Here is a 25,839-nt window from a genome sequence, read left to right on the forward strand (position 1 = left end):
CGCCCCCGTGTTCCCCATGCGCCCGGCGCAGAAGCTCGTCTCATGGCTGGTCCACGGGCTGCGCGTGCCCCAACTCGGCGCCGAGCGAGAGGTGGACGCGCTTATGCTCGCCGCGCTCCCGTTTCATGAGACGCCGCAGTTTGTGCAGCTGGTGGCCTCCATGCTGAGAGAGGGAAAGTGGCACAAGTGGGAGTGGCTGCGCCCAGTTGTTAAGCAGAAGAAGCCCCCTTCACTGGACTTTCTGGTGCGCGATTGCCCGCAGCTTGTTCTCCGCCTCGCAGTGGCAGCAGTGGTCGAGGCTGTGGGAGACGGGATTAATACCTTGGCTGGGGCTTCGCTCTTGGCCAACTTGTTGATTCGGAGGCTCGGTTCGTCTGGCTCCATTGAGAAGCGCGCCTTGTTCCTGGCAGTTGTCGAAGCCATTGACAAGACAGTAAACTTGAAAGTGAACGACAAAAGCAGGAGCGACTTGCTTTGCGCTCTGATGTCGGCAGTCGCTGCGGCAGTTCCGTCCGGTCTTGAGAACGACATCGCTGAAGCTGCCGCGCAAGCTGTTGCAGGGGTAATCAAGATGGCGAAGACTGGGAGTCCAGTTAGCGATACGGCTGTTGCTTGTCTTGCTATGCTGGTGTCAAAAGCTAAAGTATCCGCTGTTGAGAAGGGCGTTTCGAGAAGCCTCCTCAGACGTGGCGCAATGCCGGATGTCTTGTCCTGCCTGGGGGATGAGGAACTCGCCAGATTGACGTATGCGGCTGTCGTAATGGGGATCGTGTCGAAGCCTAGTGTGCGTATGCTGGGGCTTTTGCAGAAGGCGTTTGCGAGCGAGAATGTCTCGCTTCTTTGCGAGCAGACGGTGCACAAAGTTTTGCTTAGACTCTTTGCAGCGTGCGCGGATGCCGAAATTGAGGAGGAGTCTGTCACGACGGAGAAGCGACAGGCGATGCTCGAGGCCTTCGCTGGCGTCGTCGCGTCGTTGAGTAGGGGACGTTTTGCGCCCGGTGTGGATATTGCGTTGCGAGAGCACTTAGCCAGCAGGAGGAAAGCGGACAAGAGAAAATATTCGTTTGTTGATGAGGGGATCGAAAAAGCTTTGAGTGGCACTGCGTTTTCAGTTGGGAAGGACGCGGCGAAGAAAAGTTCGCTTCCGAAGGGGGGCACTATTCTTGCCATGATGTCACATCCGGAGCATAGCGTGGTGAAAACGGCATTAGCGAAGCTAGTAGACAGCAACTATTCGTGGACTGAGCAAGAAGCAAGTGTGACCGAGAGCATCGTCGGTAGATGCAATATTCTTCTCAAGGGTGATTCTGACGCTCACGTAGCAGCCGATGCGGCGTTGTGTTTGTTACAGGCCAAATCCGAAGCACTACCAGAACATGTTTTGCCGTCCATCTTAAGCCGACTTCGAAGCGCTTATAACTTGCTTCGGAAGAAGAAAAAGAGGAAGCCATCTCGGATATCTGGGCTTATAGCTCTCTGTAACGCTCTTCTTACTGGTTGTGAGCGAGATACAGGCACGGATCCGGTTAAAGTACAAGCGATGTTGATCGGGTTGATCAGGGACGGTGTCTTCAGCAACAATTCAGTTGTTAGTCATGATGAGGAGACTTTCAAACGCCTGGCAACCTTATTGTCCCAAGAGACAGAAATTCGATGCTTGGATTCGGCGGAATTAGGTGACGGACAGCTCCGAGAAGTCGTCGAGGCTGCCCTGCGATCGAAAATTGCGAGCAGGACTTACAAGTTTGACGCGCTTGTGGAGTCTATGTCTGAATGGGATCCATCATGGGCGTTAGAATTGCTCGCTTTCTGCGTGCATCAGGGAGACAAGAAAGCACTGAAGAAATTTGCAGAATTTCGGGCAGCAGGGGTAGTCGAGAGCTTGGTAAAGCTCTACGAAGATCACGAATCTATTAGGGCAAAGATTCTCGAAGAGGCTGTCAATGCAATAGGACCTATTCATGATGCACTGGGCTCACAATTCTCGCAGTCTCGAGTGGTGGATCGTATATGGAATCTGGCTGCACGTTTGGAGAATGAAAAGATTGCGCAACAGGTTTTGGCCAAAGTTCATGGCTATTGTGGGTTTGTCAAGGTCAAAAATATGCTACAATCGGCATCTGCAGTTACTTCAGTATCCGGGGGTCGCATCCAATTTTACAGCCTTCAATGGTTTTTGATATCGTGCGAGTCAGATTCTTCAAACGAAGTTAATCAAGAGGCGATGTTGTGCCTGTTCGGCGCTCTTTACGGGAATGATAATCAGGCAAGGGACAAACTACTCGCGCTTTGCGCAGCTAAGGCAGCTGTACACAACTCCACTCTACCAAAGTCACCACTGATCTCATTTTATTGCGCAATCGCGAACTACCATGCTAGTGTCGCAATCCCTTTGACTTCTGAATCAACACTTGAACAGTTGGACAACTTTTTGTCAGGAGCTTTACTGAACTACAGATCTCGTCTTGGTTTCATTGCGCCTCTCGCCGCCTTAGAAGGGCTAGAGGAGAAATCAGCGGTTATTCGCCTTGCATCTAGCAAAATTGTTGATCAAGAGTACGACCCTCTGCAAAGGCTTTATTTTCTTCGTGCGTTGGAAGGGTACAGTGGATACGAGGAAACTGAAGTATTAAGTTTGTTTCGAATGGAAATCAACCTGCTTTCGAAACTGTTAGGAGACACTGACCGAAGCAGTGTCACCTGCGAATCATTGGTACGTGTCGCTCAAATCCTTGGGACAATGAAGACACATTCATTATCAAGAGAGGTCATCATCGACGCTGCAGAAGAAACCGCCTCACTTCTCCAAGCTCTCGACAAGAAACGTCCATTGCTTTCGGGAGAAGTCAATTTAGCTGTGATTGCTGGATTTTCGCAATTGTTCTCAATTTGCAACTGCAGAGAGCTGGACATCACCCAAGATCTACTGAGGCATATGTTATCATTTTCGACAAGAGCATCTACCGCTGGAAGTGTGGCCAGACAAACACTAGATAGTACCGTTTTGAATGATAAGTTGAACAATCTTCTACCCTTTCTACAAAGACTTGGAACCAAAGAAAGGGCACCAGACGCAATGGATGTCCAGGTCGATGACGGAGTTCGACCTTCTACATTGGATCAAGAAGCTGGTATGGGGGCTGTAGATACTATCAAGCGGTGGTTATTGACAGATAAGATGATAGACAGGCCTTTCAAGTTTGATGTGACGTCTGTGCTTTCTTCGTTGTGGTCCTTCGTTCGGGCAGTTACCTCAGAAAGCTCGTTGATGCGCAATGCCGGGGACCGTAACGAGTACCAGCTTTGCAATGTGTTGGATCTGATTGAACAGATATTGCACAGAGAACGAGAGCGGAATATGCAGGATACTGCAGTCGACTTGGATGCGTTGATGAAGACTGTCTTCTACCCGCATGTATCTCACGAGGGCAACGAAAGCGCGCTAATGCGATCTGTGAGGTGCCAGGCATTGCAAGTTGCGATGGTGCTTGCCCCTCGCTGCGGCAATGAACTAGCATCGCGGCTCTGCGATGTGTTGAGCGCACAGATGGAGGATGTTTCTTTCTCGAAGCAGTTGAAATCCGTTCATCGTTTAGCTGCAGTTTTGCTTAAGAGCGGCTGCGACCCTAGAGTGGTATGTAATTTTCTTGTGAGAGCTGCGTACAAGAAGATCGGGAATACTGTGGCCTCTGAAGAAGATCGAGAACTGATAGTATCTTGCTGCCGACTTATGCCAGATATGGAAGAAGCGCTGCTTTGCTGTCTGCAGCAAATCTGCAAAGAATCTGCTGATTATCTCGAAGTGAAAAGCATTGCAAGGGAGTGCTCACGGCTGTTGCTGGGAGCTGAGCAGAGTCTGATCATGGATTTGTCAGTGATTGCGAGGGTGGGGTCAGACATAAGATGTGAATTGGCCCTAGTCCATGTGGTTGGACCACTGTTCAGAAAGAAGCTTACCGAAGCCGTGCAATCAGCAACGTCCGATGCCTCCGTTATTGAAGGTATATCGAATTTGTTGAAGTCTTTGTGGGTATTGAACAGAAATATCGCGGACAGGCCTGTTACAGCACTGGTTTCATTTCTTCCGTTACGCGCTATAAGCTTATGCTTAGGCAACATTATTTCAACTGAAAACGTAGCAATCCGCATTCGTGCGGTCAAGACTTTGTCGGGACGCATGTTGGACGACGCCTCATTGCTGTATGGCTGGCATGAAAATGATCAGAAGTTGCCTGATTACGTCGACTTGAAATCGTCTCAAACTGCATTTGTAGAAGAGCTTGGTTCAATTTTGAGTGCTGTAATATCAGAGTTCGGAGACAAGGATCATGTGAAGATTAATGAATTGGGGGCAGAGTTGAAGTTGTGTTCCTTGAGTTGTATTCAGAACATTGCAGATAGAATAGGCTCTTCGGCACCGCAAGTCCTTCTTCAGCTCTCCACAACTCCTCTGCAGGTCCTTCGGGCAAGTAGCAAGTTCTTGGACAAGCCCGAGGAGATAGTCAATGGGCAGTGGCAGTCTGACGTTGCTGTGGCGATGGACTGTCTTTCTTCGATAGTGACGGTCATTGGAAAGCGTGCAGTGACCTTCATCCCGGAGGTGGTCAGTACTGCAGCAGATATTCTACAAGCTGTGTTTGGGAAAGAGACAAGGAATGCGACATCCCGCATTCAAAAAGATTTAAGGGTGAGTGTTACTGAGGCAGCGATGCGGATGTGTACCACTGTCCTCGATAGGACTCCTAAGTTTTTCGGTCGCCTTACATTGAACCGTATAGCCTCGCTGGCAGTCTCTGTCGAAAGGGAGGACATTAATGTGTTGCTCGTAGAAGCGATGACGAAAGTTCCTGCAAATGTGAGCGTCGGCGCACTGGTCTATGTGACTGCTAATTTCGCCAAATTTTCGGCGACATTGACTGGGGTTTCCACATTGCTGCGGGGAATGTCTGCCTTGACTGGAGTGATATCTAAGGTGGAGCTCAAGCCTCAGAAGGACCGCCTTACGTTGGCTTTGTTATCGTGCATTGAATACGGTCGCTTGGGTAATACTTCACCAGCAAGTGTGCAAGAAAATGAAATGGATACTCAAAGTGCAGCAAGGAAGTGCTCTACTGTAGAACTGTTTAACGAGCTGGTAGCAATCAGGGGACCAGAAGGTTTCTTGTCTTCCTGCAAAAAAGTGGATAACGGCTGTGCCGATAATTTTACGCGAATGGTTTTGAGACTTTCGGAGTCAGACTTCAAGATCATCTTCAATCGCGTAGTACAGTGGCTCGAAGGAGGACGCGTGATGGGTGGTGCAGACCGTTCCAACGCAATTGATATGCCTCAGTATTTGTCGAGAGCGGTTCCAATTCTGCAAATTTCCCTCAAGTTGATGCATGTGCTTCGGGCAATTTTCGTACCCTATTTTCTACAGCTGCTAGACCTGGTTCTGGAGGTTTTGAGCTCTACATCATCAAAATCCTCTTTGGACGTAACCGTAGAACTTGATGCTGACGAGAGGAAAGACTTGAAGAGCAAGAAGAGAAAGCGTGAAAAGTGGGAAGGCTCAGGGGAGGATGCCGTTCGACAAGTGTCGTCTCAGTTGCATCGAGAGCTGTATGGCTTGGCTTTGGAAAGCCTTACCCTGTTGCTGAGAGAGGATCTGACCGGCAATATATTAACGCCGACCCTTGTGACAAAAATACAGACAAGCTTAGTTGTGGCATGCGGGAACGGGGGTAAATCGGAGGCGGTCCGAAAGGCTGTCAATGCACTAGGAACAAGAATAGTGGCCGTTGGGAACATGAAGGAGTCAAAGGAGGAATGTCGAGAGCAGCTCATTGCCATGTCAAGAGCCATACTGTCGCTTGCCGGCGGGACTGACGCTGTGGTGCGTGAAGCTTCCATGTACTATTGCAAGTGTCTAGCCAGCACAATCGGCGAAGAATATTTGGTCACTCTTCCAGAGGCCATGCCGGTCCTAGCAGAGCTTATTGATGACGAAAAGGACGCTGTCCGAAGAGAAACTAGCTCATTTGTGAAGGTGATGGAGGCCTTATCGGGAGAGTCTATTATGGAAGACATGAAATCGTGATTCCACAGGCGGGAGGACATTGTCATTTGATAGTGACAAGGACGGGGACGTTTTCAATTTAACTCGGGTTATCTCAGTCTGACATTTTTGGTTAAGCCATACGCATGAAAAGACAGAACCTCTATCAGACACAGGTTAGAAACGGTGCCTGACAGTAAGGCATTTTGGGAGGCACGTCGCACATGCGGCATGTTGAAATTAAACCTGGGTACGAACCTTCAGGCGACTCGTTTGCAAGTGTTTATGGGGTGCCCTAGTGTCTATCGAACCGTTGTTCTCCTGTGAGGACACTATTCGACTTATTTTTTTTCTTGACTTGCGCTTCCTCGACAAGAAGGAAAAAAATACCTCTGCCACCGTGCTTGACGTCTGACTTGGGGCCAGAAAGAACTTGGTGGGAATTGCATGTTCTTCCTGGTCGTTTTTACATATGTCTGGAAAAGAAGCTTCTTAAACCACCTTTAAACCGCATGTAAAGTCACTTCGAAACCAAAACCGTCAGGTGAAAAGGGAACTAGGCAATCAATCTGCATTACATTCTTAATCTTTCTGCGCATTCAAGACTGCTATCGCGATGTTCTACAAGATGTTATTGCCGAAAACAAGTGCGTTAAGGAATACTGTAGTGTCTAAAATAGCTTTTTAGATGTTCAATTTAGACACAAGTACAGTGTCTAGACGACATGTGACCTCATATGCGGCTACTTTTCAACTTCTTTTGCCTCAACTTGTGCTTGCCCAACAAGATGGAAAAATACACTCTCGCCACCGCAGTTGACTTCTGCGGTGCGGAAGGATGGAGTTTGGTGAGATCTGCACGTCCTTTCCAGCCATTTTTAGAATGCCTAAAAGAGACGCCTTTTTGACTATTCTCAAAACGTTATTGTTGATATCTTCGAAACCGAAACGCCTGTATAAAATGTCAACTGGGTATTGAAGTTCATTAGATTCTTAGTCTTTCTGTGTATTCGCAACTGCTATCCCAATGTTTTGCAAGATGTTATTGCGGAAGGCATGTACGTTAGAGAAATGGTGTCCAAACTGACTTTATAAAGTATCGAATTAATAACGTTGTCCGTAAAATAACGCGTTGTTTTTTTCCATTTGCCCACAAACTCGCTGGGCGTCAAGTAACCCCGAGTTTGAAAAATACCAACGCGAGGTTTGCGGACTGACCTCCAGCGAGGTACCTGCTCACAACAAACAGAAGTCTGGTACATCGTTGTGCCACCCGACGGATGACGTGCACCTGCGCGAATACTCGCTGAAGCGAATATTGTAGCTCGCCACCAGGATAGAAAGGTTCTCAGTAGAAAGGGCGATATGTTTCGTCTTCTTGACAGGCTGAGGGGGGCCGTTTAGAGAGGACTGCTTTTTAGAAGCTTCTACTTGTCTATCTTTCGCGGTTGCTTCGGCGATACGACCCGTGCAGTCTGAGACTCGTTTGTGCGGATGAAAAGAACGGAAGACCCACTTCATTTTTCTTCACGACGGGTCGATCCGGCACTGCTGTGATTCGACGGATGTGAAACTCGTGGAAAACTCACATGCCCCGAGTTTTCGGTATGCTGTGAGTTTTGCCAAACGCGTTGTTTGAAAATTTTGCGTTCAGAAAATCCGAGCAAACTCGCGCAAAACATGCGTTTTCGTGACTTTACGGACAACGTTAATGCATGTATTTTTGCAAAAAAAAGCCGGCAGGGCATGCGCGGGGATGGGAAAGATAACTGGTACAATCGGAGATGTGCTGTGGAATCGTTGCTTTCCAATGGACCTAATACAGAACAAATGTCGCGACCTGTTTTAATTGTGGGAGACACTACAAGCAGTGCGCTCGGCAAGAGGCAATCAAGGATGTAGCTGATGGCCGTGATGCGATGCCACCAGAGCAGAGTGCCACCAGGGCAGAAGCTTAGCTACGAACTTGCACTTGAACTTGAAAGCGTCGACGCGGGCGTTGTTAACCTTCTCGGGTTAGGTCCAAACGGTTACTTGTGCGGCAGGACTGCACGGGCCAAGCCCGAAAACTGCGTTAGTAAATTACTCCCAGAGGGTACGGAGGTTGTAGACTACATGCATAATTTGTGTGCCACAACAGCGCTTGATGACACGCGGGTCTCTTCGAGAAACGATTGCCCCGGACACGAAGAGCTACTTCTTCAATCACCCTATGGTTACCGGCGTGATCAGAACACCCAAGAGAAAGACCACAGTGGGAAGTCTCCTCCCAGAAGATGCGCCTCTGCTGCCGCAGACTCCCATCGCTACAGACATGGGTACCTCAACCAGAATAACGCCCCGTCCGTACTCCTGATCTGCACGAGACACGAGTGAGATTCTTCAACCTTTTAAGGTTCTGCTATGCAACAATCGCCCACAGCTACGGCGATGTCCTACCGCGAGGCCTTCGTCAGTAAGAAGGAAGGATAGTAGACACAATCAATGTTAGCAAAGATGCGACTAACAAAAGCGCCTGTAGGTCAAAGCGCCTGTAGGTCAAATGATGTGTGGCTTGCAACCGTGGCAATTCAGAAAGACAACGAAGTATATATCTATGGGTCTCACCATCGAACCTTCGGTTCAGTAAGAGTGGAGTGATCAAGATGTTTCTTCACAGCCAGGGACGATAGCAGAAGGCGCACATTTTGAGGGAGAAGTTTCTTACGTTTCAGATCTGATGAATGTTCAGGAGATACATTTCAGCCGTGTGCAATCGACAACACTGGTGTGAAAGCCATGTCTTGTTCAAGCCACATGCAGTGACATTCCTCTCAATTTCGCACTGCGTCTGATCACGAAAGCTTCGAGCGGAATATCTCCATTTGACATTTGATGCAAAGGTCTGTGCAACATGTACATTTCGCAACAAAGGAGGATGATGGTGATCGGTTCTTGGCTGTTTATATACGGGCTAAAAGACGTCGTCGCGGCGGCCGCACCGGTACGGACAGTAGCACTGTAAAGTTTACCCTTGGTACTGTACTGTGCCAGGCAACGAAAACGGATCAATGTCAAATACTGTAAAACACAATGCTGTAAACCAATACTGTATGTCATACGTGTACAGGGGAGGGGACGCGCATTAGTGTCGCCTTTGCTATTGCCACCCTCCAATTAGTGCATCCCTAAAAACCGGAACACGAATAACGCCACCTGTCAGATCTGTAAACAAACGGAAGGCGTGGAAATCGATATGACGCACTCACAGATTAATGCCGTCTCCGAATAGTGCCGGTTTGGTGTCTCCCGCACGAGGCGGCTCCAGTGGATGGGGCTCTTGTACTGTGACGAAATGCCGGGCAGCTCGTTAAAATTATAACAAAACCGAAATGTCCATAAACCAGACAATCTGGTTCATGGACATTGGGGGTGCATTCCTGTCCAACCCCCCAATTGTGCAATATGCGCTCAAAGATCTAGGTTGGAGACCTGAAGTACGTGAAGGAAATGTCTGTGCCACGCATTTACTCGCTGCTTCTACAAGGAGCCTTACGCTCACGTCCAATGCGTCTAAGCCCCCTGTTTATCCGCGCATATTCGCCGCCCATCGCTGCCTTGTCTTCTACAAACGCCCTGCATACTGCAACATCGCCACGGCGCCCGCGTCGTCCCTTTGTTTATGCCTGCACAAGCATTGGTCTAGGTAATAGTGCAGCATCCAGAGATGCTGCCAAACCTCCAAAACGCGAAATCTCCACTTCGACGTCGAAGAACCTACCGGAGATTGTCGAGGACGACTTGGAAGAGCAATTCGTTCGCGGCAGCGGTCCTGGAGGGCAGAAAATCAACAAGACGGCGTGTTGCGTGGTAAGTTTCCCTCGGCGTCAGGGCGAGAATTTCCTTGGCATGAGCACGATATGAGCTGACAAAAGATCTCTGTTTAATTCCACGCTTCTTGCCTTGTTTTGGTTCACAGGTACTAAAGCATAAACCATCCGGTATCATAGTGCGGTGCCAGGAAACGCGAAGCCAGGTTAAAAACCGAGAAGTAGCCCGCAAAATTTTGCAGAGGAAATTAGATGAAATCGAAAAAGGAGAGGAGTCGCTCGCAGCGAAAGAACTGTTCAAGGCCCGCGCAAGGAAAGCCCGGCGACGACGGAAATCTGTGAAGAAGCATTACAAGTCTCGAATGGACAAAGCCATGATGAGTGACTGGAGCTGAGTTCGAGGTAGTTGCTCAAGTCGTCAGTTTGCTCCAAAGCCCTTTGCATTGGATGGAATTGCGTGTCATCGAGGACCCCAAAAGCTCATTGGTAGCTACCCTTCTAAGGGTAACGCCAGCTTGCCGCATTCATACCACGCTGTGCGCCAAATATACGTATAAGTCAACAGCGAAATGTTGGTATAAAATTCCTGCAACAGCTGCACTAATTCAAGCATCCTTAAGCGTTCATGCAGAGAATGGCGGTCTCGTTTCATTAACTTACTAATCGTCGGAAGTTTTCAGGTCTGACTTGATCGTGACCGCTAGCCACAGCTGGTACCTCTTTCAGGGGACTTGTCATCGGTTCTGTGCACATCCACGCTGTCGAATGCTCTGCGGACGTCACAGTTATTTTATGAGAGATAGCAAATGAGATTGAATGTAGGGAAGAGAAGGACACGAGATGAAGTGATGCTCGCTGGTGAAAATGGTAAAGATAGTACTACACGAAGAGATACATTACTTTACTTCGGCCCTTGTTTCTGGCTTTGTTTTAAGGTAATTTTGTCACCGAGGCTGAGTGCGATACCCTGGGTTTTGCTGCGAATGCGAATGTATCCAGCAAGCGAACCGTCTGGTGCTTTTTCCACACTTAGATTCACAAGCGCATCTTCCCCAAATACAGACCGCGCATACAGGTTTGCTGCAAGGTATCCACTCTCCTCTTCAATTCCACGCAGTGTCAGACAGCGCATGTTTGTGCATTCCGTGACGAAGTCCAAAAACTGCGAGAGGTCCTTGCAAGTCGTGTTGACTGCAACCTTGTTCTCCCATTCAAATTCTGCCCACATCGATCGGAAGTCTGTGTCACTCACTTCTCCGGGTTCGATGTAGTCCATTACATCCACGTGAATGTCATTCAGGATTACACAGCCTGAAGCGGACCCCGCACCAGCCACATCGTACACAATGTTTCCAAAAATGATACCCGTTTCAGTTGAGGACACCTTGATGTTCGCACGAATAGTTTTCCGGTCTCCTGGGCCGAGAGTGTATGACTGAGGGCGCTCACAAAGCCTTAAATCACCCATTGTCGCCAACTCCAGAGTTAGATTTTGCAAGGTGTCATTTGTAGTGTTGATGACCAAGACATCCAAGATAATATCGTACTGATGCACTGTTATGTGGGCTTCGGCATAGACAGGATCACTCATACCAGTTAATTGAGTGATGCGAGAGAGCTGGAAACCTTGCGAGGTGCTAGATCCGGTGGTTGCCGAGGTCAAGGCCATTTCATCCACATCTACATCAGCTTCCGTGGCGGCGGTGGTGCGGCGTGAGCGCAGCAAGCGGAAATCGATTACTTCTTCCACGGGTGTCTCATCTTTCTTCGCTTTCTCCTGTGCAGCAGATTCTTGTCTCTCTTCATTCACACGAATCACTTCGTGGAAAGCCTCTCGACTGGACTCCAACCAGATGTCACCATTCGTTTCCCCATTCATGGTCGTAATACAAGAAATGATGCGCTCCGCAGAACCATCGTCAATCGCGACAGGAGCGTAGTGTGATTTTCCAAACTTCAAGAGAGAAGCACAGACAAGCATCGCTTCAGCCCTGACTCTGTTCACAAACACAGGAGGGGCGTTGTCGTAAGATTTGACCCTAAGAACCAATTTGGTGAGCATCGTGCACACTGCAACACCGACAACGTATTCGCCAGCCATCAACAAGCTTCTAATCGGTGGTCCAGTCTTTTCGGCGTTGGTCGAAGACCCAGCTCCAGTTACAAGCTCTGTTTCAGCTATTTGGGAAGCGTAGGTACCGTCAGCAAGAATCGTTGGTCGCTTGGATTTCGGGGCAGGTTTCGCCTCTTTTTCTACCTCGTCCTCATCTTCCTCTCCTTCACCATCTTCTTCTAGGCCGTTCGTCAAAGGAAGACGACCGACACCGCTGAGAACAGCTTGGAACGCTTCTTTCACATCCTGCGGCTGTTCACTATATGAGCCAAGAACCCAGAGTGCACCCCTCACCACTGACGCATTTCGAATTGACGGCAACATAAACAGGACCCTTTTCAGTACCTCACTACGTAGGTTCTCGTACCTCTCACAAACTTCTCGAACGAAAATGATAACATCAGTGGCGGCATCACCATAGGTATCTGCAAGGAAATCCGAAAGAACAGAGACGGCCGTTCCAGCGACCTCTGGGAATCGGACAGACGCTGAATGAATCGCTTTGATGAGCAATTGCCTGTACTGGCTGACCGTGTCCTTTTCTTGAGAAGTCTCGGCAGACATTGTTTTTACAAGCTCTTTGCGGAGCACACCAACAACTTCCTCCACGTTGCGGCGCGTGATGACATCCATCGCAAGATCAATAGTCTTTCGCCGAATATCCATGTTCGGGCTTTGCAACGCTCGCATAATATCCATAACGAGTTCCTGCAAGACGGCACTTTGAGACTTTCGCAAGTCTACGATGCGATCCAAAAGAATCAGTTTGATGTTGTTATCGCTCTGCGTGGCGAGCAACTGGCAGTAGCATTGCGCCGCAGCTCGGATTGCCGTCGGAGCCGATGACAAAGAGATGAGTGTGTTCGCAGATTCATAGACAACTGCAGCTGACGGGCTTTGGAGAAGCACGAAAATGATCTTGATATATTGGCCCTTCTCCAGTGGATTCGCTCTGCACACGCGACGGACAAGCTCCAATGCGGAGAGCTGCAAAGTCTCGCCCCACATGGGAATGTGCTGAATGTTGTTGTTGAGATAATTGACACCGCGATCTTGATCTGACTGGCACAACATGACAAATGCATTGCGCTTCGCGGCCAGGTCTCCCTCCTCAGCGAGGAATTCCTCAACGAGTTCGGGCGCATCCGGAATGAGAAACTCGAATTTCTCGAAGATGGTGTGTACTGCAAGAACTGCATTACGGCGAACAAAGGAGTGGCGATGCTCAAGATTCTGGCGAATAGAAGGAATGAGAGGTTCGAGGATCTCAGCGTCGTGGATTTTGCAAACAAACCTCAGCGCGCAGCCCCTGGTATACTCGTTGGGATGAACAAGCTCATTCCTGATCATGTTGCACACAAGAATCATCTCTGGTAACATTTTCCCGTCGGGTCCATGTTTATCAACAATCTCCAGATAGTATAGCCCAAGCTTTCGTAGATGAGTGTCCTCATGAGGGAGAATGTAGCGGATAACCATCATGAGCATACCGGGAACTGGCTCACCTGAGAGCTGCATAGAAATTGCCCGCTTCAGCGCTTCTGCCTTTGACTCAAGGTCGCCAGATTCAAGATGCTTCTTTAGTTCGTCAGCATCTTCCGGGGCGATATCCTGATGGATCAGCAGCGTGCATTGACGCTCCAACGCCGAAGTCATTGTGCCGAGCTTCACACTACTCATGGCGATTTGTCACGGGAGCGTCCTGCGGATGAAATCTCACGATTCCGGGGAGACGTGTCGCTGACGAGGAGTGAGATCGGGAGTGAGATAAGGTGGTAACAGCAAGAAGAGTTGGGTACGAAAGCCGCTACAGTCAACTTGGCAGTTCGAGGCGATGCTTTAACAAGAGCATGTCAATGGGACACAGGCCGGAATAGTAATGACAAAATAAGAATATGAAAACTGACTCGGTGAGCGAAAAAGGCCGGTGTCAGCTGGAAAAGTTTTTGGGATATATGAAAATATTTGACTTCCAGGTGATCGGGATTCCGGAATTATGAATCTGGACTGTAAGGTTGATTTCCAGATCAAGTGGGATTAGATCTCGAATACAAACCGCCGTCCTTGCTGTTCCGAAATTCTTTTTCTCGACTCTTTCTTCTTGATCCTGAGCAAAGATCGAGGCAGATGGAACCCAGATCTTCCAGCATGCACAACTCGTGCTCTAAATTTTACATTTCGGCTACCACATACAACCTGTACCGGGTACCGTAACGGTACCTTATCCAAGGGTGCTGTGCCAGGTGTGCTGAGCACAAGTGTGCTCAGCACACTGTGCTGTAACCAAGAGTACAGCAAGTCGCTTGTGATAACAGAAATGCCTTGCTGAAGCAGTACCATAGGAAGGCACACACAAACAACACCGAGTCACCGGCACTTTTCGAGCAAGCCTCATGCTGTAGTGTGCAGCGCATACTGCACTTGTCTTTTCGGGTATGCAGGACATATTTTCCTTAGTACGAAACACTTCTGGTCTCGTACTCGGCGGAGCGCCGATAGTTGCTCATAAAGTTGACAAAAGCCATTTCGCGATTAATCCGTTTCGAAGACGAGGTTATTCTCCGTCTCGCGATGTCGAATTGACACGTCGAGCACATAACGGCACGTCAATATTGAAGGGTTACACATACATCTACGTAGTGATTAAATGCTTCAACAGAGCATGCGGAGGCATCGCGTCAAGAAACATCCCAAGTCTTCAACAATATTGCACCTGCACTTCGTGTTTATCCCCAATGACAGGCCGGGACACTAGTTCAATGGCATTCATGTCAGCCAGTGTTACGATGCGGGCAGCTGCATATCTCGCGCTCCCACCGAGCTCCCGGGCAATGGGTAAGTAGCAAATACGCATGCCGTTCGCTTCAAAGATCTTCAAGCGCCATCATCCAAGTTATTTACAAGTTATAAGTTAGAGAATCCAACTCGCCTATGGCCTGCTCCCCATGGTGCCAGCTTCTGCCTCCCTCGACGTATCTATTTCATCTTCCCACACGCGCACCTCATCCAACAAGCTAGTCCTCCTCTTGTCGCCCTTGACGTTTCCTGGGAGTGCATTCGGGCCTGCCATAATCCTTGCATAGAGTTCGTTTGCCCTATTTTCCAACTCACGTGCCTTGTTGGCTCGTTCGATTGCGTCCAGTCGCAAGGCAAGGGAAGTTAAACGACCTTCCAACTGCTTGCGCTCCGCATGAGATAAATCATGCTGCCAAAGCATGCGCTCCAAGTCTGGACTCGAAGATGACGGCGGCGGGGACTCGCCGTGGCGAACCAGTCGGTCGTACTCGGCAATCAGGCGCTTCTCATTCGAAGACGGCTCCGGTGTCGACGTGGTTTGGCCCATCGCCGGTATTCTCGGCACGTTGGTGGAAGTAGATATGTACAAAATCCAGCTTGAAGTCGTGAACGACGCGGTCGCGAATATAAACCTAGGCGGGGCGACCAGAAGGGTCGGAGCAAGGTGAGACGGTCCTCAAAAGCACCGGACGGGGAATCCCCGCTTCACAGGTATGTGATAAAGTGGTTAAGTGGAAGGGTTCGTGCAATGCGAAAACGAGACGGTACCAAGTTGTCGCGGAAGGGGTCTACACGCGCATGTCGCGCGTGTTGGTCGCACGTGGCGGCGCTCTGTGGTGACGGAGGGTGGAGTCTGTGGGTGATTCCTTGTGCTCGGTCGAAGCGCCGGGTGAGCATCGGCCGGAGCTTGCGTGGTCCGTATGGACGAGAGAGAGAGGGCGGGGCACGACCAAGGATGAACAACGGACGCGGCGCGGATGGGGAGAAGAGGAGCAAGGGGTTTTTGACGGCACGGTTTCACGAGTTTTTGCTCCGTCATGGTTTCCAGCTACTGTAGACGCTGCGTCCGGTCGAAACGCTCTGCCCGCTGTCTCGTACCGACCAGATCTACTATGCAGTGGTGTGGTTTTCGAGTCTATTCAAAACGGGCCACTGCGTGGTCTTTTTTTGTATTGATTTTTCATTGAATAAAGCACCGAGACCTGCACCCTGTGCAGTAAATTTTACACATCTCTTTCCACCCCATTCATGTGCAGTGTGACACGTGGTTGGGACCGGTGTAAGTAATTGGAAGTTTAAGTTAGTAATTGTAGACCGCGCGCAAAAAGAGTATAAATGCGGTGGTTTTCGGTCGTCCTGTACGGCCGAGAGCAGAGAGAAACACATCACAAAAAAAACACACACGGGTAAGACACGGGGCGACGTACCCCGTTTTCACCCTAACATGGTACTCTTGTGGAGGGCCGACGCCAACAGTCAGGCGGGTCCCGCTTCCCTGGTGTTCGATGGTAAGCACGAGGCGGATGTCGCCAAGTTCTTCTTTGTCTACGAAAACGTCGTAATGAAAAGCAAGTCCGACGAAGACAAAGCCGGAGAGCTACTGTGCTACCTGCAAGGGGAGGCTTTCGACTACTACTATGAAACATACAGCCAAGACGGTGGACTGAACGAGGCGGCCAGCGACTACCAAGCCGTCAAGAAGGCATTGCTCGACCGTTTCGAGTCAGTCCCTGAACCGGAAGAAAACATCAGGCTCGCAGTCGCGAGTAGGTTGGACGGCAACGACGTGCTCGCGTCGTTAAACGCGATGGATCGCCGCTTCGATAAAGCAGCTTTCAACCCCGAAGCCAAGTTCGGACTACTCCGGAACGCGGTCATGGAGCACACCGACGTGTCACAGTTCGTCTTGTATAGGGCACCTACCTCGTACGGGGAGCTGAAGAAGGCCGTTAAGGACTTCGTGTCTGGCCGCAAAGCCTTTATGGCTGCACACAATGCTAGGCAAACTCAGCCTCCGGCGCCTAGGCGCATTCTACAGAGACCGGAAACACGCCAGGAGCCGGACAAGATCGAAAAGAAAGTGGACGTGCTGGCAGAACGGCTAGCAGAACTTTCTTTGTTGGTAAAGAAGAATCAGACAGCAGATCAAGGTGGCCAGGTCCGAACCTGCTCATTCTGCAAGGAACCGGGGCATGGAGCCACCCGATGCCCTTCTAATCCGCGCCGAGACACTCGTTGTTCGAATTGTGGGAAGATTGGTCATGAAAAGGAGACGTGCTGGACCAGGCTTAGAACGGCACTGCCGAGGGCAAGAGCCACGACTCAGTCCACAGCACCTGCGACAGAAGGTTCAGGGAATGCCCAGGTCACCTATATTGACGAGGCGAACGACGGAGAAGTCGTGGCCGTCACCAAGAGAAACGCAGACGGGGAACCTCTTCCCAAGCAGCACAAAACGCGGGAGGAGGTGTCCATTCCCAGGCTTTTGAACCCGTCTGTACCATTCGAGATGCAAAAGAGGGCTCTGCCACTTCAGGCGGGGCCAAGGAGGTCCCACCAGAGGAAGAAAGCGAAGAAAGTGACCAGAAAAGCATCCCTCCAGGAGTATGTGAGGAAGTATAATGTCGTTTCGGAGCTTGCAAACGCATCTTCCGGACTCACTTTCGGACAGCTTGTTCGCGGCGATGCGGAAGTCGCGAAGAAGGAGATAGGCCGCTTGTTTGCGAAACAAAGAGTCCGTGGTCGTACTTTCGCAGGTCACGCCGATACGAAGTCTCGAAGGCTGCGGCTGGTAACTGTGAAGGTTTATGGGACGGAAGCTCAAGCCCTGTTAGATTCTGGGGCCGTACCGAACATAATCTCGCCAAAGTTGGCGTCTAAGCTTTGCCTCTCCCCGCAACCGACTGAGAAGCATATCACGGTGGCAGATGGTGCTAATGCGCCCTGCCTGGGATCGCTTCATCAGATACCAACATCGTTCGGTGAACTTATCGTGAAGTTGGACTTCCTAGTCGTGAAAGGATCGCCGTTCGACCTGATCATAGGGCTTCCGACCCTTGAGGGACTACAGGCATGCATCGATCTTGGTAAGCAACATGTGCAGATGACAGTAGGTGAGAATACCACCAGACTAGGCCTCAACATGGATGTGGAACACGTTTCACGGAGTGCGGCCTCAACTGATAGTGAGGATTTCACCTCCGACTCTGAGGCTGTACCTGGCTCGTCTATGACAAGCGACAATGAATTTGTCTTGGCGACTCTTGACCAGCCACCATTTGAACCTGATTTGGGACTCACCAAGCAACCGGATGGAGTCGAAGATGAATTGGATGGTCTTCCTGATCTAGTGAAAGAGGGCCTAAAGTCTGACTCGGAAAACGCGAAACGAGATGGCAGAGTAGATGAAGAAGGCCCGGAACGGCTTCAAGTAGCCCTTCTCGGAGAGAAATTGCGCCACCTGGCTTTCGAGGCCAGGGACAACATTGTGAATTCTATCCAGAACTCAGGGATCGTAGCTTGGTCACTCGACGATTTAAGACCGGCAGATGTTCCGGTGTCTCACTCGTTTGAGCTAGAAGATCCAAGCCCCATTACCCACGCTGCACGCAGGCTTCCGCCACGCCACAATGAAGTGGTACGTGAGGAGCTTCGTAAGATGTTGGAGGCAGGAATAATTACCCCTTCCACTTCGGCCTGGTCCTTCCCTATCGTTATCGCATCGAAGAAAGACGGAAAACCCAGGTTCTGTGTAGATTACCGCACCCTCAATCGCAAAATGAAAGCCGATCGTTGGCCCTTGCCAAAGATCGAGGAGATCTTCGATGATTTAGAGGGGAGCTCGGTCTTCACAACGCTTGACTTGTTCTCGGGGTATTGGCAAGTCCGGATGGCTGAGAACTGCAAAGAGAAGACGACTTTCGTCTGCCGTTTTGGGACGTTTCAGTTCGAGGTGATGCCGTTCGGGTTAATGAACGCCCCCTCTACGTTCCAAAGAATGATGGACCAGCTTTTCCAAAGACTTAGCTTCGTGAGGGTTTACTTAGACGACGTAGTCGTCTTCTCGAAGTCCGTTGAAGAGCACACTTCACACTTATGTGAAGTCTGCAAGGTGATTGCTACGAGCGGGCTGAAGCTTAAGATCTCAAAATGCAGCTTCGCACAGTCCCAAACGCGACTGCTTGGGCACATAGTCACCGGAGATGGCGTCAAAGTGGACCCCGAAAAGGTCAGCGCCATTAAGAGGGAGAAGGAGCCGTCCAATGCGACAGGGCTTCGTAGCTTCCTTGGTCTGGCGGGATACTACCGCCGCTTCATTCCCAAGTTCGCCGAGATCTCTGCTCCGTTACATGAGGCCACGTCTACTAAACGGACTTTTAAGTGGACGGCGGAGATGCAGGAGGCATTCGAGAAGCTTAAGCTCAAGTTGACCTCCCCGCCAGTCTTGGCGTTTCCGGACTTCGAACAACCTTTTGTCGTGGAGACTGATGCATCCTCGGTCGCCGTCGGAGCTGTTATGGCCCAACGAAAAGAGGACAGGAAAGTCCACCCGATCCAGTACGCAAGTCGCACGATGACGTCAGCCGAGAGGAAGTATTCCGCCTGTGAGCGAGAGGCCCTGGCTGTGATCTTCGCTTTGAAGAAGTTCCGAGTTTACCTGCTTTCAACAAAGAAGTTCACGCTAATAACAGACCACCAAGCCCTGCAGTATGCCTTTAAGAAGAAAGACATTCACGGGAGGTTGGCAAGGTGGATGGACTTCCTAGCAGAATACGAATTCGAAATTAAGTACCGCCCGGGAGGAAAGAACGGTGCAGCTGACTTCCTGTCCCGCCTAAAAGCCAAGGGCGAGGATGGAGTCGACTCTGACGACGAGGGAGATCTTGTCTGCAGTGTTTCGGATCCTCTAGAGGCGCAAATGGGGTGGGAACCCCATCTTATTGACATTTCAAGGCACCTCGGGGGTATTGAGATGAGGGAAGTGGATGTTCGTCGACGTCGGCTCAACCGCCGAAGTGCCAAACGTTTCATGGCTTGTAATGGACAACTGTTCCGTAGGACCAACAATGGACTACGCGCTATCCCGCCTATAGGGGCTCGCAGAAAGATCGTTAGAGCCTTTCACGACGAAATAGGCCATTGGGATCTGCAAACGACGAAGAGATTCGTCTTGGACCGATATTGGTGGCCTGCCGTCCACCGAGACGTGAACGACTACGTTCGGGGATGTGACGGTTGTCAGAAAGCCACACCAATTCCGAAGTACAAGACCACCCTTCGATTTCCCATGACTTCGTTATTTGATACATACTCTATCGATTTTGCGGGACCATTGCCTCGTACGCCCTCTGGAGGGAGGTACATCCTTATTGCCGTGGAGCACCTGACTGGCTGGCCAATTGCGAAGGCCACCGTCACCTCGACGGCAGAGGAGGTGCTGAAGTTCGTGAAAGAAGAGATAATCCACTGTTTTGGGTTACCACGTGTCGTTGTCTCGGACAACGCTACTTGTTTCACAGCGTCGGTCTTGAATACCTTCATGGCACGAAACGGGATTAAGTGGAAGACAGTGCTCGCCTATGCGCCTATGTCGAATGGACGGGCAGAGCGGATGGTCGGCACATTGAAGAGAGCAGTCCGTAAGATGATTCTCGGTGCCTCGCCTGCAATTGTTGAGTGGGACAATGCTCTACGTCAAGTCCTATATGGATACCGTCGCAGGAGGATGGCGGTGGGATTGTCCCCGTTCGAGCTGCTTTATGGGGTGTTGCCCAGGATGGCGCCTGGAGACCAAGAGCCTCTCTTCGGAGTCTCCGAGATCCGCCACCGGCAAATGGAACTCCTGCAAGCCAGAGCGATGCGGGCAACAAGAATAATCGGGCGCAGAGCTGCAACCACATTAACAGACGGTCGCGAAGCAACTTTCAATGTGGGCGACGAAGTGTTGGTCGCAAAAGGGGCTGCCCTCGGGCCCATGCAGAAATGGCCTATCGCCTTGTCGAAGTTCTATGGCCCATGCCGAGTTGCTGGTGTGCGCCACCCGCGGTACACCCTAGTGTCGCCGCATCAACGCTACTCGAGAAGGGAGATACATGCCAGAAGGCTGGTCCTCTACAGGAGGCAACCGTTGCACCTTCAGTGAGGCAAATGATTAGGGATTTTTACGCTTTGAATTGAAAGATAGTGAAATGCATATGAAGTACTGATTGCTTGCTACAAGTAGATAGAGAGTGGGTCATGGAGACAATGGGAATCACCAATGACCTCTAATGCTGAATGGAACTTCCCGAACCCCGAATCGCGGCTTTCTTGTGCGCTCTGCGGCTGCTTGCGCGTCCAATTCTGCTCCGTTTCTTCTTGGAAGGGGTGACGACGAGAACTTGGCGCAGTTCGGAGACGCCAACGAAGATCCCGTCGGCTCCAACGCATGCTTTGACCGCGCCGGCGCAGAGCCGAAGCGGAAACCCCTCCATACAATCAAGTACGATGGAATGTATGGTCGAGACGCAGATGCTGTGCATTATGTGGGGCAAGCCTTCTAAAGTCGCGACATAGACACCCGGGTCGAGCCTCAAGAGGAGTCCGAGAGATGGACTACGAAGACCCGACCCGCGAAGAGCGACTTCATCTTGATTAAGGTGTTTTCCAGCGTCATGGAAATCTCGGATTCGACGCGACGGAGAGCCGGTCCTCTCAAAGAGGAGGCTGTTGCGTACGAAAAGATCCCAGTACTTGACGGCAAGGTTTGGAGACCCTAGTAGTTGGAGACCGTTGCAGACGGCGGCGGAGATGCACATGTCACTATTATCTCGGAACCGCACGGTCCCGTGTGTGGAAACGCGGTAGATCGGAGTCCGAGGATTGACCGCCCTGGAACGACCATGGATCATCTTCAGACTCCTGCCCTTTTGATCTGTGCAAAAACGATCAATACTTAAGAAGGCACTAATTCAGTCTCTCCCACCAAACTGGAAGAGATCGTCAACAATCTTGTGAGTTGTACTATTCCCGGTTCCGGAAATTGCTAGAGTGTATAGCAAAATACGGTGAGGAAGGTTGGTTGCGGCATCGACGCCATAGTACGTGTTGTCAACGTCGAGATAGATGGACTCAATGTTCCACTCACCGTCGCCGATAATACAGTACTGGTTTGTGTCCGACAACGACTCTGTGAGACCAAGACGCCATATCTCTTCGAGAGAGACCTCTTCATCTGGCTTGCGGTGGAGCAGGGCGGTAATGTGATCTCCTAGAAGGCTGTTGAACTCTTGTTCTGTTACAGCGTAACGGCGATGCCCGCTGGCCACCCAAATGTGGAACATGGAGCCCGTCTTGGAAACCTTGGTTACATCTGTTCGAGATGAGAGCTCGAACATTAAGTGGTCGCGGCTGGCGAAGCGTGCAGCTTTCAGAGCCAGATGCTTCCGCGGACGCTTACCTCCTGTGCTCTTCGCCGCTGTCTGCTTGGTCCTCGCCATCGTATTACGCTATGAGGGGGGCCAAAGAGGGCACACGGGGACTGAAACCCCACCTGCGTGCCTCTCGATCTGGCGGGAAGCAGGAGGTCTAAGCTACGACGAGGACCACGGAGGCAACGCGGAAGAGCGGCGAGAGCTAAGCGGCGCAGGAACCAGGAGGCCGAAAGAGCTAAACAGAAGCTGGGGTGGAGCGAGAAAGGCGAACGGAGAGCAACGGCAGATACCACAGGAAGGGAAGGGGGGTCCGAGCCCGAGGTCTGTGTTGATATAGGCTGGAGGGTGAAGAAAAATTACAATCAAAGACAAAATCTGAGTGGCCGGGTCCCGTGGCCCCGCCTAAGTGGGGGGTTGTGTGACACGTGGTTGGGACCAGTGTAAGTAATTGGAAGTTTAAGTTAGTAATTGTAGACCGCGCGCAAAAAGAGTATAAATGCGGTGGTTTTCGGTCGTCCTGTACGGCCGAGAGCAGAGAGAAACACATCACAAAAAAAACACACACGGGTAAGACACGGGGCGACGTACCCCGTTTTCACCCTAACATGCAGGTACCCTTCGGAGGGGTACCGTTACCCCTGACTGTACAGTTACTGTACAATAGTGGCAGATCACATCCCCTTCACTCTCCACAGACCGCCGACTCGGGCGCACTTCGAAAACAACCACAACATACACTGCAGTGCAATGTACTGTATGTTTTGGTTATTTCTCTGCTGTCTGCAGCATCCATGTGGCCTTTTCCCGCTTGCGCCCACCTTTTCTCCCTCTGTTGGAAAAAGGCATCACCCTTGGTACTGTATGCCTTTTTCCAACAGAACCTTTTGTCCCAGCTGCACACGTATCAATACGTGCCATAATCGTCAGGAAGGAGCACTCCGTCCGATTCGCTCCAAGTCAAGATGCGGCTTTGTCATACTGCCACAGTATTTACAGTGACTGTGAAAAGTGGATCTGGGTATTTTTGTAAAATATTATTAGCCTTGCTTAAAGTTGGTTTCTCAACCTCTGCCTCGCATAATTCGCCCTTACTGTACAGCATAGCCCGTTCTAGCCCCACCAACTTTTGTTCCAGCTCGAATAATGCTCAATCCGTCCGGGTGTTATGGACATGTTGCTGCCCCTTCGAAGGGGAGCTCAACTGCGGCTGCCCCTTCAGGACTTCGCCTCCGTCACCGAGGCTCTCTGCGACGCGGCTCAGCATTTTGCGGATCAGTCAAATCAACACCATGAGGATCAACTGCCGTCTCGATCACACCAACAGCAAGAAGCCTTCCGCTCATTCACTTCCTCGTCACCCTCCTTTGCATCCTCAGACATAGCAGCACGGCTCGCCTCACAAATTCGAGAGGTCATCGGCACGCACCCCTCAAGTGATACTGACCAATTCACAAAGCAGTTGGACGACGAAAGCTCGGAGCTGTCCGTTTCCCTGCTTGCCCAAGAATTAGCTTCTATCTCTGCGATTGGCTTCTGGGCGGATACTTTTCTGTGTCAACGTGCGTGTGTTGCAGTATGTAGATCCTTATCATCCTCCATGGCTACTTTTCTGGAGAATCACATTCCGCATCTGGATATGCAGGCAAGCTCTCTCTTCCCCGTGTCCACATCTGCCGATGCCCGTCGCTCTGTTTTTCGAATGGCTTTGCGAAAGCGTTATGGGAGGCTGGAAGATGCCCCATTGGCTATGAGTTCGGTGGGCGCCCCGTACGTTTTATACGTTCTCCAGCAAACCACAGGTGTGTTGGACGACATGGTGGGGAAGCAGTCTTTGACCACCCTCCACTCATTGCAAAATGACATGAGAGGATTAGCAGTTGTGGAGCATGTATCCGTGTCGGCCGAAGAAGTCACACGCGCCACAATCGTTGCAAAACTCAAAGACGCCGTGTTCAAGCGCGCTTTATCTCCAACGCTTATGATAGTTGATGCCCAATTGGATGGCACTTTGAGCGCAGCTTCTGGTTTATTGCGAGCGGTATGCGATACATATGGCATGCACATGCATGTTGAAGGAAACGCCCTACCTATGATACTGACGGGCACTAGTGCGAAGAGTCTTTTCTATAACGTAGGCGACCTGACAGACGCCGCACACACTACAACCCTTGACATTGCAAAGTGGTATGGAAATTATAACACAGCTGTTTTGCTGCACTGCAAAGACAATTTAGATCAAGACTTGATAGAAATTCCAGGTGCTCCAGGTGACCTCACTGCTTATATGTCAATTTGGTATTTGCTGCAACGCGTGAGATTTTCCTTGTCTGCGAATGCACTCCTAAAAGCGTGCGAATATGCAGCAATCCTCGTCGAAACGATGGATAGACTGCCGAACCTGTTTGAGTGCAGGACAATCGGTTGTGGAGAAATAGTCCTGATATCATCTTCGCCATCTCGTTCGACCGGCGCTTCACTGGAAGCTACAAACAGGGCAATGTTTTGGGTTTTTCAACGCTGCCACACTAACTTGCAATCCTTACTGATGTTGACAAGGCATGATAACCGGGAATGGCTAAGGTTTATACCAAGCCATGCTATGCGCTTTTTGAAAGATTCGGGAGCGTGTTCGGCAAAAGTCCTTTTGGAAATCTGCAAAGACCTCGCATGTGCGATCAGAAAGCAAGATGTGGTATTAAAAGGGAGGGCGGCATTTATATCGGAGATTAGACAATGCCACGACATAGAGGTTGAAGAGTTGTCCTCACCCCAAGATGCAAGCGACGGTCTCTCAGCTCTCTTTTATGCTGCAGTACGTGTCACCCCCTTCGGAGAAGTGTCTCGCAACGGGCATTGGAAAGGGGATGAGGAGATGGTTGCCATAGTGTCCAAGTACACCCATATGCTGGGCGAAGTGCTTAGGGAACATTATGGGAAAGAGTTGGAAATCGTCCTGCATTCCTCAAAAGATTTTCAGGAGGTGATCTACATCGGCCCCATCGCTCCCGATGCCGATGTGCCAGGCAATTACAAGACAGAAAGTGCAAGAGCTAGTGCGTCTGCCGAGAGTGTATCAGAAGGAACAGTCACAGCGTGCGATGAAGCATGGGATTTAGACGAAGTGGCAGCTCAAAACATGGCTTCGAAAGTTGCAGATCGCGTCATTTCTGCTGTCCGCGTCGCACTCAGTTATGGGCACCGTGCAACATCAGGGCCGACGAGCTTCATGAAGAGAAGCAATAGCTTCGAAGCAAGCGATACAGAGAACAATACCATGAGTGAAACCGCGCCTGCATTCGCTTACCCAGCTACAGACCATGATCAGAAAACTCTTGTCAACACAACATGCGAGGACAAAGACAAGGGCCTCTCGCGCGATCATTTACCCCCTTCTTCAGCCCACCTCAGAGCGAATGTAACAGCCATTGGGCCGTGCGAAGAAAAGGATAAAAGGCCAAATGCGGAAAAGGAGAGTGAAGATGAAGCCCGCTCAACCGCACGGGCATCTCATATTCTCGAGCCGACAACGAAAGATGCAGATACTGTGAAGCCGCGGACAAGCTTTTGGGGAGCTTTCTTCGGAAGCGATAGTCCTGAGGAAACCAAAAGCAACAGCAGTACTGAAGGCCTGCAGCTACTCGAAGACGACTACTTTCGCCCTTGATGAGGTCA

General features: G+C 50.5%; 9 protein-coding genes; 5 read left to right on the forward strand and 4 right to left on the reverse strand.

The window, feature by feature from the left end:
* The first annotated feature begins 1,171 nt into the window (after window positions 1–1,171).
* Window positions 1,172–6,791, forward strand: CHC_T00003143001 (hypothetical protein). XM_005714207.1 is given in 2 exon segments: window positions 1,172–6,079; window positions 6,080–6,791. The coding sequence occupies 1 exon segment, from the start codon at window positions 1,172–1,174 to the stop codon at window positions 6,077–6,079; it is 4,908 nt and encodes a 1,635-aa protein (XP_005714264.1). The 3' UTR covers window positions 6,080–6,791.
* A 1,069-nt stretch (window positions 6,792–7,860) lies between these two features.
* CHC_T00003144001 (hypothetical protein) lies at window positions 7,861–9,136 on the reverse strand. XM_005714208.1 is given in 2 exon segments: window positions 7,861–8,824; window positions 8,825–9,136. 1 exon segment carries the CDS (start codon window positions 9,134–9,136, stop codon window positions 8,825–8,827), a length of 312 nt encoding a protein of 103 aa, XP_005714265.1. The 3' UTR covers window positions 7,861–8,824.
* A 447-nt stretch (window positions 9,137–9,583) lies between these two features.
* On the forward strand, window positions 9,584–10,241 carry CHC_T00008736001 (Probable peptide chain release factor C12orf65, mitochondrial). The gene is made up of 2 exons (XM_005714209.1): window positions 9,584–9,886; window positions 9,996–10,241. Exons 1-2 carry the CDS (start codon window positions 9,584–9,586, stop codon window positions 10,239–10,241), a joined length of 549 nt encoding a protein of 182 aa, XP_005714266.1.
* Window positions 10,242–10,293: 52 nt separating this feature from the next.
* Window positions 10,294–10,509, forward strand: CHC_T00003145001 (hypothetical protein). The gene has a single exon (XM_005714210.1). It carries the CDS (start codon window positions 10,294–10,296, stop codon window positions 10,507–10,509), a length of 216 nt encoding a protein of 71 aa, XP_005714267.1.
* A 92-nt stretch (window positions 10,510–10,601) lies between these two features.
* On the reverse strand, window positions 10,602–13,639 carry CHC_T00003146001 (hypothetical protein). XM_005714211.1 is given in 2 exon segments: window positions 10,602–10,747; window positions 10,748–13,639. 1 exon segment carries the CDS (start codon window positions 13,637–13,639, stop codon window positions 10,748–10,750), a length of 2,892 nt encoding a protein of 963 aa, XP_005714268.1. The 3' UTR covers window positions 10,602–10,747.
* Window positions 13,640–14,104: 465 nt separating this feature from the next.
* Window positions 14,105–14,354, reverse strand: CHC_T00003147001 (hypothetical protein). XM_005714212.1 is given in 2 exon segments: window positions 14,105–14,180; window positions 14,181–14,354. 1 exon segment carries the CDS (start codon window positions 14,352–14,354, stop codon window positions 14,181–14,183), a length of 174 nt encoding a protein of 57 aa, XP_005714269.1. The 3' UTR covers window positions 14,105–14,180.
* A 40-nt stretch (window positions 14,355–14,394) lies between these two features.
* CHC_T00003148001 (hypothetical protein) lies at window positions 14,395–14,802 on the forward strand. The gene has a single exon (XM_005714213.1). The coding sequence runs from the start codon at window positions 14,395–14,397 to the stop codon at window positions 14,800–14,802; it is 408 nt and encodes a 135-aa protein (XP_005714270.1).
* A 38-nt stretch (window positions 14,803–14,840) lies between these two features.
* Window positions 14,841–15,652, reverse strand: CHC_T00003149001 (hypothetical protein). XM_005714214.1 is given in 2 exon segments: window positions 14,841–15,460; window positions 15,461–15,652. The coding sequence occupies 1 exon segment, from the start codon at window positions 15,650–15,652 to the stop codon at window positions 15,461–15,463; it is 192 nt and encodes a 63-aa protein (XP_005714271.1). The 3' UTR covers window positions 14,841–15,460.
* Window positions 15,653–23,914: 8,262 nt separating this feature from the next.
* CHC_T00003150001 (hypothetical protein) lies at window positions 23,915–25,831 on the forward strand. The gene has a single exon (XM_005714215.1). It carries the CDS (start codon window positions 23,915–23,917, stop codon window positions 25,829–25,831), a length of 1,917 nt encoding a protein of 638 aa, XP_005714272.1.
* The last annotated feature ends 8 nt before the right edge of the window (window positions 25,832–25,839 follow it).

The sequence above is a fragment of the Chondrus crispus genome, genomic scaffold, assembly GCF_000350225.1.
Source record: "Chondrus crispus Stackhouse genomic scaffold, scaffold_175, whole genome shotgun sequence".
In the NCBI taxonomy this organism is placed as follows: domain Eukaryota; phylum Rhodophyta; class Florideophyceae; order Gigartinales; family Gigartinaceae; genus Chondrus; species Chondrus crispus.